This window comes from Solanum tuberosum, unplaced genomic scaffold, assembly GCF_000226075.1.
Source record: "Solanum tuberosum cultivar DM 1-3 516 R44 unplaced genomic scaffold, SolTub_3.0 scf00032, whole genome shotgun sequence".
Lineage (NCBI taxonomy): Eukaryota > Viridiplantae > Streptophyta > Magnoliopsida > Solanales > Solanaceae > Solanum > Solanum tuberosum.
This window is the reverse complement of record NW_006238958.1, coordinates 386,517-400,787: the sequence shown is the minus strand read 5'-3', so window position 1 is coordinate 400,787 and position 14,271 is coordinate 386,517. Positions and strand designations below refer to the sequence as shown.

The 14,271-nt window shown below is 32.7% G+C and overlaps 3 protein-coding genes across 3 annotated transcripts; 1 reads left to right on the top strand and 2 right to left on the bottom strand.

Annotated features, from left to right (window-relative positions):
* Positions 1 to 503: 503 nt before the first annotated feature.
* Positions 504 to 3,427, bottom strand: LOC102597806 (putative pectinesterase 11). Its single transcript, XM_006342158.2, has 5 exons — positions 3,276 to 3,427; positions 2,642 to 3,083; positions 1,946 to 2,134; positions 1,598 to 1,833; positions 504 to 913 (listed from the first exon to the last, which is right to left on the bottom strand). Exons 2-5 carry the CDS (start codon positions 3,041 to 3,043, stop codon positions 697 to 699), a joined length of 1,044 nt encoding a protein of 347 aa, XP_006342220.1. The 5' UTR covers positions 3,044 to 3,083; positions 3,276 to 3,427; the 3' UTR covers positions 504 to 696.
* Positions 3,428 to 6,981: 3,554 nt separating this feature from the next.
* LOC107059668 (flocculation protein FLO11-like) lies at positions 6,982 to 9,069 on the bottom strand. The gene has a single exon (XM_015306401.1). It carries the CDS (start codon positions 8,999 to 9,001, stop codon positions 7,103 to 7,105), a length of 1,899 nt encoding a protein of 632 aa, XP_015161887.1. The 5' UTR covers positions 9,002 to 9,069; the 3' UTR covers positions 6,982 to 7,102.
* A 335-nt stretch (positions 9,070 to 9,404) lies between these two features.
* On the top strand, positions 9,405 to 11,086 carry LOC102597491 (CBS domain-containing protein CBSX3, mitochondrial-like). The gene is made up of 6 exons (XM_006342157.2): positions 9,405 to 9,583; positions 9,851 to 10,166; positions 10,265 to 10,346; positions 10,521 to 10,594; positions 10,680 to 10,740; positions 10,820 to 11,086. The coding sequence occupies exons 2-6, from the start codon at positions 9,858 to 9,860 to the stop codon at positions 10,960 to 10,962; spliced, it is 669 nt and encodes a 222-aa protein (XP_006342219.1). The 5' UTR covers positions 9,405 to 9,583; positions 9,851 to 9,857; the 3' UTR covers positions 10,963 to 11,086.
* The last annotated feature ends 3,185 nt before the right edge of the window (positions 11,087 to 14,271 follow it).

Genomic DNA, 14,271 nt, shown 5'->3' with positions numbered 1-14,271 from the left:
AAAAATAAGTTAAACTTTCGTATTAGGAATTTGAGGTTTGAACTCTTAACAAATTAAATTATGGGCCAAAGGTGTTTGATTAAATGTTCTCGAAGATTAATTAGTTTCTGTGGAATTTGGATTAAACTTGGAATTGGACAACATGAAACTTGGATATTATTATCTAATAGAAAAAAAGAAAACATTATCAACATCAAAGTTTGCTTTGTTACTTTTAAATGTCATTTTTTATCCCCCAGCATGCCTGGCATCCAATTCCCATTTGTATATGTAAAAATAATTAAAATTTAGGATTATATCTTTTTGTTAGCTGATATAGCGTTCACGATAAAAGAAGGTTGTTCGAATGATAAGTACCATCCATCTTCAGCTTTGAATGACGCCTAAATTAATTTGCTATGAAAATACCTGCCCTGAACGATTAATCAGAACGAATCATATTTTTATGGGCTAATTTTATCATCCGTCTAAAAATAAGATAAAAGTTGACAAGTATACTTTGTTTAAGAACAAGAATTTGATTACATTAATCTTTTAATAGATAGATCACTCTCTCTACATAATAAATCCAAGATCTTTTGTGTCTTCACTAAAACATTGGTCATATTTGTAGAGGGTTCAAATAATAACTAAACTACCCATTTTTTTAATAAAACAAATACATAGTATAAAATACTACAGTAATATTTTTAAGTTTCATGGGCTGCTTCTCTTTTTGTTGAATCTGTTGGAGTTGACTTTAGATAAAGGTGTCAAATGTGTGGGCTTGGACCTAGTCCAACTTTTTGGGCCCATAATACTTTCCTTCAAGTAGGGCACATCTTCTTCACTAGACAAAGTCCTTAACCAATCTACCCTATTATTAGAACTTGCACCTGGCCCATAACACTTGTACTCAGCAAAATATGATGTCCTGTTACCAAAATATTAACATACCAATGTCAAAAATTAAAAATGATTATATTCGCTAGAAGGTGCAAGTAGTAACTAGCATACATTGAGGATAAAATGAGAAAAGGCCGATCGCTTGCAATAGTCTAATCATATCTTGCATAGATCACCTAGGGATGCATAAGTTAGTAGCTAGCATACGTTGAGGATAAAATGAGAAAAGGTCTATCGCTGGTGATAGTCTAGTCATATCTTGCATAGACCTAGGATGCATAAGTTTGAACGACCAATGGTGTAAAAGGGAATGAGACGGGAAATCTTAATAGTTCATTTGGTTGGCTACCTGAACTCTCACTTTGTTGGTGAGGGTTCATAATAATCCCCTCCCTATTTCCCCTTCCCCTAAAAAAAAGAAAAGAAAAAAGGAAGGAGGCGAACCTAAAATAACATGAAAGGAAATTGTCTCGAAAGACTTACATTTTCTTGGAATAAATACGGAATTAGTAAAATAAAAAGGGATAATGGAGGAAAAAGATTCATATAGGTGACATCGAGTAGGTTTTAGTCTTGTAGACGCCACTAACTTTCTTGGAACTTAGGTTTAGTTATTGTTTATAGTTGTACATGCTACAACAAGTTAAAATACAGTAATAGTATACAGATTCTATAGATTGTCGATGCTTATAAGTTAAATCGATATATGTACCTTTGTCTAGAGGAGTCATTCCAATCTTCCCAACCATTGGGAAGTATAACACTTGACATGTAAGTTTGAGCAAATACAACCCTAGCATAAGCACCCCATGGCCTCCCAAGAATTGCACTCTTTACTCCAGTAATCTTACATCCATAGAAAGTGAAACCTGTATTCTCTTGAGGTGATTGCCTATGGTGTGCTGTTATAGCCCCATTCGATTGCGAAAGCGAATGCAAATGACATTTCTACCCCCAATAAAAAAAACAACGGGTCAATTATGGTTAAGTGATAAATAACATATATGACAGATAATTGATTTGATGTAAATATCGAGTATATAATGTATGTTTATGTTACCTCAAATAGAGAAGCAGCATTTCCACATATGAAATCAGTGTCCCCTTCAATATAACAATTTTTATAATAATGTCTACCAACATCATCAAGTAATGTGTCTTGATGAGACATAATTCTACAACCCAGAAAGGTTGCTTTATCTCCTTCCACCCTCAATGCTACTGCTTTTTCTCCACTTCCATATGTGTTCTATTAATTAACATAAAAAAAATTTAATTAGTCAAGAAGCCAATTGCTACACTTTAATTTGAGTGTCAAATAAGCGGGCTAGATTGAATTTGAGCAGATCAAAATAGATTGATTTAAGAATCGTCAGCTCAAAAGCTACTTGCCTTAGTTAGGTTGGTCAAAATAGGTTGGCTATTTTGGATAAATTGCATTAGCGGGTCAAAATAGGTTGAAAACAAAATGAACGGATTATTCATCCAATGAAACATGAGAAAATTGAGCATGTTTTCAGTACTAATTTTATTACCTAAACAAAGTAACCTTATAAACATGTTAGCTTATAATGGATAAATTAAACTACCATTAAATGATCAACAACAAATTCACATAGTGGGGTCTACACAGGGTAAAACGTACACAGACCTTACCCCTACTTCAAGGTAAAGAGACTGTTTCTGATAGATTTTTGACTCAAGAAAAAAGAAATAATGATCGCGACCATAAAAATAAATAAATTATGCAACATACCTGAATTGTAAGGTATCTAGCCACAAAGTCAGAAGCAAAAACAGTGAAAGTAGGAGATTTGAATATATCTCCATAATCACTTCCAGTAATTATAGTATTTTTGACTGTTGTTTTTCTCCCACTAATTGTTATAAATGGCTTGTCACTTGGAACAACAACTTTTTCTGTATAAACACCAGGCTTTACCAAAATAAATACATGTTGTGTATTCTTTGAAGGCACTGCATCAATTGCATCTTGTATTTTCTTGTAATCACCATTACCAGATTGATCTACTATTATCAAAATTGCACTTGACAATTGACTTGATGATGTCGTCGTAGCTTCGGAAAAAATCACTAAATAACTCGTAGCTAATAGAACAGTTGTAATTATTGAAGTGTACCCGTGAAATAAAGCCATATCTTGAATAATAGTGACAAAGTCAAAAATTTTGATATACCTGCGATACAAAAGTGAAAATGAATTAAGAAAGTTATAAACTTCTTGCATTTTTCGTGGAATTGAATATGAAGTATTAATAGACAAAAATAAAATGAAATTCCTTGTCGCATAAGTAGAAACAAGCATGATACAATTTAAAATTAGAAGAAGAGAAGAGGTAATTTTTATTCCGAAATACTTTTTGAATTACCTTTATCCGCTACGCTAGAAAATTCAACAATATATATGTGCACAAAAAGAATTTTTGATTTTTCTCTATATGCACGATATAATTTTCTGATCGAAACTTTTGAGTCCACCTAGAAACTCAAACTTAGGAAAAAGAATTTTAGAACTTTGAGAAATGTAACTTTAAGACAATTGAATAATAACCTTCTATATGTGTGTATATATATATATAGACATAGTGGACAATGACCACATAGGCAAGGTCAATTTTCAACAGGTTTTCTTGAAAATAAAGTAGTTCAAAATTCTGATATTTCTCCATTAACTTGAATATGACCATGTTTTTCTCCATGCCAAACTTGATAAATAAAAACACATGGCACAAATAAAATAAAATAAATTACATGTTTTTTTTAAAAATCCTCGTAGGAGCTCTCACCTTTTTGCTTCGTCAGTGATTCTTACAGATGCTTACCATCCGAACAACTCTGTTCTGTCATAAATTTGTAGTAGATACTAAAACTTTATTTTTGAAAAAATAAAATAAAATTATATGGCAGTTTGATTAAAGTGGGGACTAGGGAAGTTAGCAATTAGGAGAAGTAGGCGGGAAAAAAAAGGTTGTTTATATTATATCAGTTAATTTGCACATCTAAAATTTGGCGCCGTTTATACTTTATATTATAAAGTTTATAACGATTTGAATTGCCTAATTTAATTTGAAGTATAACTGTATAAGTACGTGCTGCACAACTTATATATTATGTATAGTGGAAAATTACCTTAATTCTTTAGGCATTCAATTTTAGAATGAAAAAATAAATAAAATGTTTGACTGGTCAAGGGTTGAACGACTTGTAAAAAAAGTCAACTTTTGAATGTATTAAAAGTTATTCGATGGTTAATTACCACTAATTGCTTTTGGTACAAATCTTTGGGGTTGCCTTTTAAATAAATTAAACGCGGGCTACATTTTTATTTTGTTTATATTACTGTATTAGTAATCGATTTAAGCTTGTTTGACTTTCAATTTGCTTATTTTGAAAATAAGGCATTGACGAAAAAAGTACATTATTTATCAGAAGTATTTTTTGAAAAAAGATTTGAAAATACATTTGGCAAATTATATGAAATAATAATTTATATTTGACAAAGATAACAAAAGTATTTGGAAGGATGGGTGGGTGGGGTTATGCTTTTTAACTTCTGCAAAACGACTTTTGCTTATGTAACAACACTTAATTATTTTCTAAAAAACTTTGATCAAACACTTCAACTTTCCAAAATAAGCATTTCATTTAAGTAAAAAAAAAAAAAAAAATTCACAAATAGAATATATTCTTTAATTTTAATTTTTAGTTTTTCCGGTAAAAAAGGAAACCTTTCTCTGTTAACTATGGACAATTAAATAACTATCTTTAATTTATGTATACAGTCAATCGAGAAGTCAAATATGAGAGCCAACAACAAGAACAGCAAAAAAAAAATAAAAAAAAAAAAAAAAATTAACAAATAGAATATTTTCTTTAATTTTAATTTTTAGTTTTTCCGGTAAAAAAGGAAACCTTTCTCTGTTAACTATGGACAATTAAATAACTATCTTTAATTTATGTATACAGTCAATCGAGAAGTCAAATATGAGAGCCAACAACAAGAACATCATCTATTATGTTATAACTTATATAAAAAAAAATTAATATACAAAGATTAATTCTAAAAAATAATATGTAGTTGTTCTCTTCACATGTTCACATGACATCTAAATAGTTTAACGTGGAATACACGTGCAAAACATATCTGGTTAGATGACAAGAAAAATACACAACAAATATTGTCTATAACGTAATATTAATGAGATACGACTAAATAAATGATTAAACCTAGCTCATCAAATTAAAATAAATATATGAGTTATTGCATTTAACTAATAAAACTTTCCATTCATGACTATCTTTATAGATTCGCGTGAATAAGAGATATGCCGATCCACATTTAACATTCACAAAAAAATCTTTAATATTATTTTGTGCAAAACTTATTATTCAAATCTTCACTTAAATAAGCAATATATTTACTATAATATATATTTTTTGAATTGGTAATCACGTGCAACACACGTGTCGAAAAACTAGTTAAATTAAAGTTGTCAATATACACATTCGGCATGAGGTAGTTTAGTTATATTATGGTAGGTAAGTATCATATTCTATATATTATTTAAAAGTTGTAATTAACGAAATATTAATAAAATATTTTTGTTCTGCGTTTGGTAACCAATGACTCTCGACCTAAAGGCTAAAACGTATTTTCAATTCTGTGGATGTTAAATAAAATTCATATATATTTTTCTAAATTTTATTTGGTCAACATCATTTTATTAAATAAGTGGATAAACGTAACCTTCGTTACCTGCTCAAAGCTCTACAAACATAACATTTCTATAAATCATAGTAAAAAGAAAAGGAAAAAAGAAGAAGGACACATGAAAATATAAAAAGTAAAATCACGTAAAAATCAAGGAGTGTCAATATGTAATATATATACATATGAATATATTTTTACTTAACTATGTCACGGACACCCTCAAGTATATGTGGCGCGCCATTGGATACGCACTATTAAAACTCAAAAACATTTAATTCTATAATGGAAAATTAAAGAAAATGACATAAAATTTATCTACAAAACATTAGACAATAGGTCATCTAACTTCAACGGTTTAACTATATATATCATTAAATGTTATTATTATATTTGATTAGTCACGATCACAAGTCAAGACATTTCTTAATTTTTCAACTAACAAAAAACTATATTTGACTCTAAAAAGACAGTAATTTACTAAAAAATGTATAGAGATAGCAACATCATATCCAACATTGACTTATTAATTGCATTGTCATACGTGACTTATGAATTGCATTTGCCATACGTAATCTATATAGATGTGAATCGCGTTTGGCAAGGGTGAATGAGTTGATGTAGCATGAATATTTCATAATTAGTCATTTTCTATGTGGTTTGCATCTCTTCCTTTCACTTGAACTCGTCACATCTGATTTACACAATTAGATTCATATCTTCTGTAATTTGCGAGCTATTGCACAAGAACATGTTCATCCAATACACTTGGCTTGATCTCTCGTTATGAAAGACAAACTATTAAACTCCAACATTACATTAGAACAAAAATTGAAGGTTGAGAATGTTAAATTTGGCATTTTTTTGGTACTATAATTCGAAATCAAAATGCTGAAATTCATTGTTAACGCTTTAATTCCACGTTTTATCTAAACTTGTTGATTTCCAATGATGATGTTAACCTTTTTGAGTTGTCCTGAGAATTCGAATATTGAGATCAAAGCTATAGGTAAAATGGTGCAAAATTGGAGACTACTTACGAGCAACACATACCAGGTAACTCTGTCCATGAAATGTAGGACAGATGGAAAGAAATCACCTAGTATTTTTGTCTACACTGGAATTTGAACTTGAGACCTCATAGTTCTTATCTCGCTTCATTGATCACCAGGACACACCCTTGGGTGCGATCTTTTGCACATTCAAAAGCGTGAAATGTATGCTTTGATGTTCCTTTTGTTAGTTCAACATAACTTGTTTAATCTGTTCTTCGTCATGAATTTGATTCCATGATTATTAGTCAGTAAATGAGTTATCGAGGGAAGGCAATGACACTGAAAACAACTATCCATGAGATTAAGGTCCTTCACATGTCATGGATATCATGTTTTATTGATCATTTACATCTCTGTTACAATTGCTTTCAGCAGATCTTATTGAAAATGTATAGAATGATATGTTAACTTTCATTAATTACATGCATTAGTTTCAAAGAATGTCAATATCGTTGTCTCTCTTCTTCTTACCGCCAACATGGCAGCCATGTTTCCGAGGTTTTTCAGGGTTGGCTGAATCAGAATCACTTGGTTCAACGAAAAGCCCTTCGAGACATCTTCTTTTGATTGTTGGCTTGTATGTATGTTTCTGAGCACGGGTAACATTATATTCGGTCTTGTGTGCCTCAAACAGTCCAGTTTTCTCACTTGTTTTTGGTGGTTCGGAAGGCATACGAGGGAATGTCATATGTATACCTGGATTTTTCCCCTCAATAGTACTGTCAAATGTAATTGAGTTGTTGAGCCCCTGCACATTGCAGTTCATGTATGCCTCTAGTTCTTGATCTTTCATCGTCCTTGCATCGTTTGTCTGTTTTCCCTTTGAAGTTCCCTCTGCATCTGTGGTTGCATCGGCACTTTCATCTGCATTCAGTTTGTAGCCTCTGTGAATGTGAACTGCCTTTCCTTTTCTTGATGAGTTTGAACTAAGTTGCATAGATGCTCCTCTGTTATCCCCTGCAAGGGTGATTACGCTCACCGGCCCCTCTTCCAATTTTTGCTTGCCATCTCCAACTGTCATCCTATTAATAAACTTTGAGATGTTATCTTTTACCTCTTTGTTAAGGGGTATATCTGGTTCAGCTGAAATTGTTCTTGTCTGTTTTCCATTAGAGACACGGTTCACCCGAATTTGATCATTATCAGAATTGGCTTGCTTCTCTGTATATGCTTGCTTTGATTGAAACACAATGTCTGGATCCGTGGTCTGTTGCACTACTTCCTTCACTTCTTTAGTTTCCGGGATGTTTGTCTCCAACGGCCTGGCTGTCTTAGGTTCACTAGTGATTCTTGAAGAATCTGAAGGTTTTACATTTTCAGGTGACTTATCTTTTGCTTCAGTTAATGTGTCAGATATGGCTTCTTTCTTGGGAAGCTCCATTTGTTCTGATTGAGGCTTAACTGTTGCGGGCATTGGTTCTTTTTCAGAGTTTGATGGTAGTGTTTCGGTGGATTTGGGAGAAATCTCTGAGCTGTCTTGTGATTGTTTTGGTGGAGATGTTGGCTGGGAAATTGTCTGATTGTTCGGTTGCATTTGAGAGGTTATATCAGATGGATTTGAAGAAGTCTGGCCGCTCGCAGTGCTAACTGCCTTTGGGGTAAGTTGGTCAGTTGAAAGGACCTGAGGACCGTTGCTTGTTGGGGAGGATTTTTGACTCATTTCTTGTGATTGAGGAGCTGGACGAGACGGGGATGGAGATGGTGAAGTTGGTTTAAAAGTGATGCTTTGATCTTCTTGAGACGGTATTAAGGGTTGAGACTCAGTTATGGAGGGAGCAACTCCTGGAGGACTCGATTGTGGTGTCTGAGATATTATGGATGTAGGGGTTTGAGTTTCAGATTTCAGGCTAGCTGGACCATTTGTTGGTTTAGTGTTTGTGGTAGAGGACTCAATAGGAGCTTTGTTTTCAGATGAAGATTGAGGAAGAACTGGGCTAGTTTCAGGTAAAGGGCTTGTATTTGTGGTGGACTGGATAGAAGCTTTGTTTTCAGCTGAAGGTTGAGGGGGAGTTGTTAGAGTTTCAGGTAAAGCGCTTGTGCTCGTGGTGGTGGGCTGGCTAGGCGCTTTTGGTGGTGAAGAAGGCTTTCCAGATATCGCGGTTGTTGTGGAACTTGGTGGCTGCTTTGGAGTTGAGTTTTCATTTGCAGGACTAGAGGAAGGGCTATTTTTGGATCTAGTGCTGCTGGAAGGCTGTGATCTCGTCCCCTGACGAGTTGTTCGACTAGAACCAGTAGATTTGGTATTAGGCTGAGTGGCTGGTTTGGTTGCAGGTTCAGGTTCAGATGCAGAAGACCAAGGAAAGCGTAATCGAAATGTTGATCTTCTATCCATTTTACAAAGAACAAATCTTATGAAGCAAATAAAAACTTTACTGTTCAATTATCTGGTGAATGATGATATCCAACTACCAAAATGCATCAATATATAAAAGGTTTGTTTTTGATACCTTAGAACATGTAATGTCTTAACTTGCCTTCTCACCTTTACCTTTAGCTCTTTCCCCTCACTACAGGCAATCAATAATAATGTTCAATTGCCTTATGATTAAGGTTAGCATCTCAAATTTTGTTTATTCTATGTGCATTTAGCATAATCTACTTAAAAATATGAACATATTTTAATTGCCTTGTCAAAGAATATCTTGGCATGAGGCAAAGGAAAAGGTTAAGGGAAGAAACTAAGTTAAATTTTCCTATTAAATAGTTGATGACTTTTACAAGAAGCAAAGCATTAGAAGCAAAATTCGCGTTAAATATTTTCCAGATTTAGTAGTTCAAGCAAAGAACACAAAAATGGAATTCATATAAATCACTAAAGGAGAGTACTCATACTTCTCTTGTGACTTTCTTGCTTGAGCATATAATCATCACTAGCTGATACAAAATTGCCAATTGAAGATATTCTTTCCTCAAGGTAAGTTCTTCGATTTCTGTACTACTTTTGAGTTAGACCTAGTCATAGGCGGAGCCAGGATTTAGAAATATTTGTTTAAATTTAGTAGGTTTCTTGTTATATATACAGAACTTGAGCAAAAGTTATCAGGTTCACGTGAATCCTTAAACAGGCCTTTGGGATCCTTTCCTTATAAGACTGACATTCATTTTGATGAACATAACATTGGAAAGCAAATGATGTTTAAGTGTTTGATAATATGATATAAGTTTTGTACCTTAATGACAGGAACACAATGCAAGGTGTTATGCGCGTGGTGAGATCATGCCATGAAAAGCTCAAGGTTACAATTCTACAGCACCCACAATTCAAAACCACAAGTGAGATGAACAAAGTATTCGCAAGATTTGGACGTGTTATCTCCTTCCCCACAGTGCAGAGCAAGGAAGCCAATGACATAGTTGTCTCAGAATCTTCCACAATGCAGCAAAAGGGGTTGGAGAATACAACAGTTGCTGATGTACTAATGATAAAAGATGAAGAAAAAGGTAACTCATGGCTTTGTTGTCGAACAAATGACACAGCGTATGATGCCATCAAACAAGTAAGTTGCTTAAAACTTCAACATCACCATAGAATGTTTTATTTAGTTATAGACATACAAATAACAATGTTGATATGATGATGGTGACAAATTTGTAGATGGCAGCAAACAATATCGGGTCTTTGGTCGTTCTAAAGCCAGGAGAGAATCAACTGATAGCTGGAATTATAACAGAAAGAGGTATGCCTTCCAATTCACATACAAATGTTGAACTTATTGATCTAAGCACCAAACAGCTTTTTAACCAAAACTTTCTAGTTTCTACTACACAATTTTTGAAGCAATAGACATTTTGCTCGATTAGATATAATGTTGAACTTATTCATCTATGCACATTGTACAAGAGAAGTACAGACTATCTGCGGAAGGTAATTGTACAGGATAGATCATCTAAATACACAAGAGTTGGAGATATTATGACCGAGCAGGTACTCTATATATCGTCTTTCTGGCTTTAACTTTTTTCATCTCTCTTCTGTTTTATGCTCAATATTAGTACTACCTTTGCAACAGAGCAAGCTGATTACCGTCACATCGGACACAAACATTCTCCAAGCAATGCAGCTCATGAGTGGTAAGTATTAGCTCAACTCGCAAAGTTAGTTATGCTTTGATGCTCTAAGGAAATGTGATGGAATGTTTTATGATCACAGAGCACCACATACGACATGTTCCAGTGATCGATGGAAAGGTAGTAGGCATGATTTCTGTGGCGGATATTGTCAAAGCAGTGGTGGATCAACAAACTGGAGAAGTGAAGCAACTCAATCAATTCATCCGAGGAGATTACTACTGAAAACAATATTAGCAAAGCCACAACAATATTCATTCCAACGTTCAAATTGTCAACAACAAGATCTATAAACATAGTGTTCAATTTTAACCAATTATATTTGGCATTATACATAAGTATGTCCTTTAACTTGGCTTTAGCTGTATCTATTCCCGTGCACAAATAGACACTTAAATTTGTATAAAATTGAAACGCGTCCTACGTGGCCAATACACATAGGACACCTAAACTTATAGACATTTAAACTTGTATAAAATTGAACAAGTAGCACAATATACGTAGGACACTTAAACTTGTATATAGAATTGAATAAGTAGACACAAACGTAAAGACATTTAAACTTGTATAAAATTGAACAAGTAAACATACGCGTCCTACGTGGCACAATATACGTAGGACACTTAAACTTGTATATAAAATTGAACAAGTAGACACATGCATACGTAGGACCACATAAAACACAATTTCATCTATAACAGATGTATTTATTTTTCAATTTTATACCTTTTGTGACACCCTCTCCTTTTTAATATGTGCCAAAAGATTATCCTGCCTACATGAGTAAGCCAAAAATACATTTACTTCCCCCCTCTCATTTTATATGGGACCTTTTCCCATCGCATTTTATATGACACTCATTCCTTTTTAATTCGTCCTAACAGAATGTCGACTTATTTATACCCTTTATGTGACATCCTTTCCTTTTTAATATGTCCCAAAAGATTGTCGTGCCTACTTGAGTAGGCCCATAATACATTTACTCCCTCGTCCCATTGTAGATGGACCCTTTCCCGTGCTATTTTATAGGGGGAATTGTATGAAATAACAAACTATTAATTCAAATTAAATGTTATAGCTATAGATTCTTTTATTTGTAATTCGCAACAAATATTTCATGTTTTTTGCCATCCCATTTGTATACCGAAATATACAAATATAGGACCCATTTGTATACCGAAATATACAAATGCAGGACCCATTTGTACACCGAAATATACAAATGCAGGACCAATTTGTATACCGAAATATACAAATAGACTCAAATACATATTTTTTTATGTATATGTATATCGAAATATACAGATTAATAGTCATAAAGTTTATTATTGAGCGCAATTATACAAACTTATCATACAAATATAATTTTTATGTTTGCTAAACCTAAAATTTACTCTATTTTTTATGACACTCATAATTCGTCACAAAAAATGCCACATTATGTCATTATAATTCACAAAAATTAATCACCTCCCTATTATTTAAGTACTACACCAAATATTAGTATGGAACAACAAAATGCAAAATTGTCTTTTAAGTATTGGGCCTCAAACAACATGAAGCCAACAATTAGAAGATTGGAAAACTTGGACTTGATTTGGTGGGGTGCGCCAGGCCCATGCAGTAGTGCAACGCATAGGCGACGCGCGAGAGCCCAGGTAGCAAGCTACCTTGATGGACTCTCCCCCTTAAAAAATTGAGTTAATATCGTGTGGACCGATGGTCCACATATCAGATATTAAACTGATAAGAACAGATACTACACTTGATCTTAGCCAAAAGGCCGAGAAAGGTATGCTTTAAAATGTTAATGGGTCTATCCACTTATAGCACCTGTCTACTGTCTACTCATTTGTTTCTTTCGATGTGGGAATCAGTGTAGGTGAATAAACGCCTGCAAAACTGAAGGAGCAGAACACTATGTCTAATCAACTACAGTTTATGAACAATTTATTTTCATATCTGAACTAAAAAAAAAAGAGTGGATAAAAAACAACTAACAGTTATTAAAGCAATTAAAATTTGGGAATGTACAAAATTATGTTTTATGCTACGTATTATTTCTTATAGGTAGTAAAGTAATGTGAATTATACACGAATATTGGAATGATAGATACTTATGTGCATACCAAATTGATGTAACTTATCGTAGTTAAGTGATCTAATGGAGTTAATATATGCGTTAATTAATCATATGGTTAAGTGATTAATATATTTATATACATGTCATGCATTCATTGATTTAATGTAAACATTCAGCATAGTACGAATACTTTCAACATATGAGGATTAGTGTTATCACGTTCCATTAAATGTTCTTTGCAAACAAATAAAAGGAGGTTATATTCTATAGTATTTTAAAAAAAATATTTCATCACTAATTTATGTCTTCATTGGATTCCTCAAGTTGCCTTGCTAATTATTCTCCATGGTGATCAATTTTTCTATCTTGGAGAATATAATAAGCTTATTCTTTGTGTCTCTCTTCTTGCACTCTAATTACACTTATGGAGTATTTAAGTTCCGTCATTAACCGTAAATGAAGTTAAATAAACCTTAAAGACATATTTATTGCATTACAAAGGAATAATATTAATACTAAAAAGAAATAGTAATCTTCCAAGTTTTTTTTCTCTAAAAAATAGAAAAAACAAAAATTAGACTAGAATTTTTGGTTCGAACTTTGTACATGTGTAAAACATTCACCAAAAAAGGCACTACAAATAATTGATGTCGAACCTAGTAAATCAAATGAAATGTGATAGAATCTTGAACTCGTTCCCATAAAGTTCAAATCCTGCATTTGCTTGTCTCTATATAACATTACCATACAATATCATTGAGAAAACGACCAAAATGGTCCTTGATGTATGGGGCTTGAACATTCTTGGTCCTTTATATATATTATCTTACTAAAATAGTCCTTAATGTATATAAAAATATGACCATTTTGATCTTTAACCCTAAAACTAACTATACAAGTGATACTTTTTGTTAAACTTAACTGTGGATCCCACAAAATTGCTACATGGCAAACCCTTCTCCCTCAATCTTCTTTCTTCTGCTGCAATTTTCAATTGATTTATTCTCTCTCCATTACCTCTTCCTTTTTCTTTTTTAAACCAAATTTTACCAGGAAAAAAAAACTGGCACACAAAAATCTCTTCAAATCTCAAAGAAAATTTTAAGATTCTATTTTCCACCTTTATCCATTCCATTTTCACTCTTTAATGTCAACAACGGAATAAAAAAATAATACATAAAAAAGTTATTAATCTTAAAAAATGACAAAATAAGAAAAAGCTATATTCTTCTCATAGATCCCTTCAACAAGAGAGAATAGTTGTTTAAAACTTGAAAAGAATTTACTTATGGAGATCTCGTAAATGAGAAATGGAGTGTTTTATCTAATTTACTTAGTTCATACTATTTTATTTTAATGGATCGCTTTTTTTGTCTGTCTAAAAATGGGAATTGGTGGAAATTATTATTTCAAAGGAGAACTAACAAATGAGTGTAGTGTATATATATATA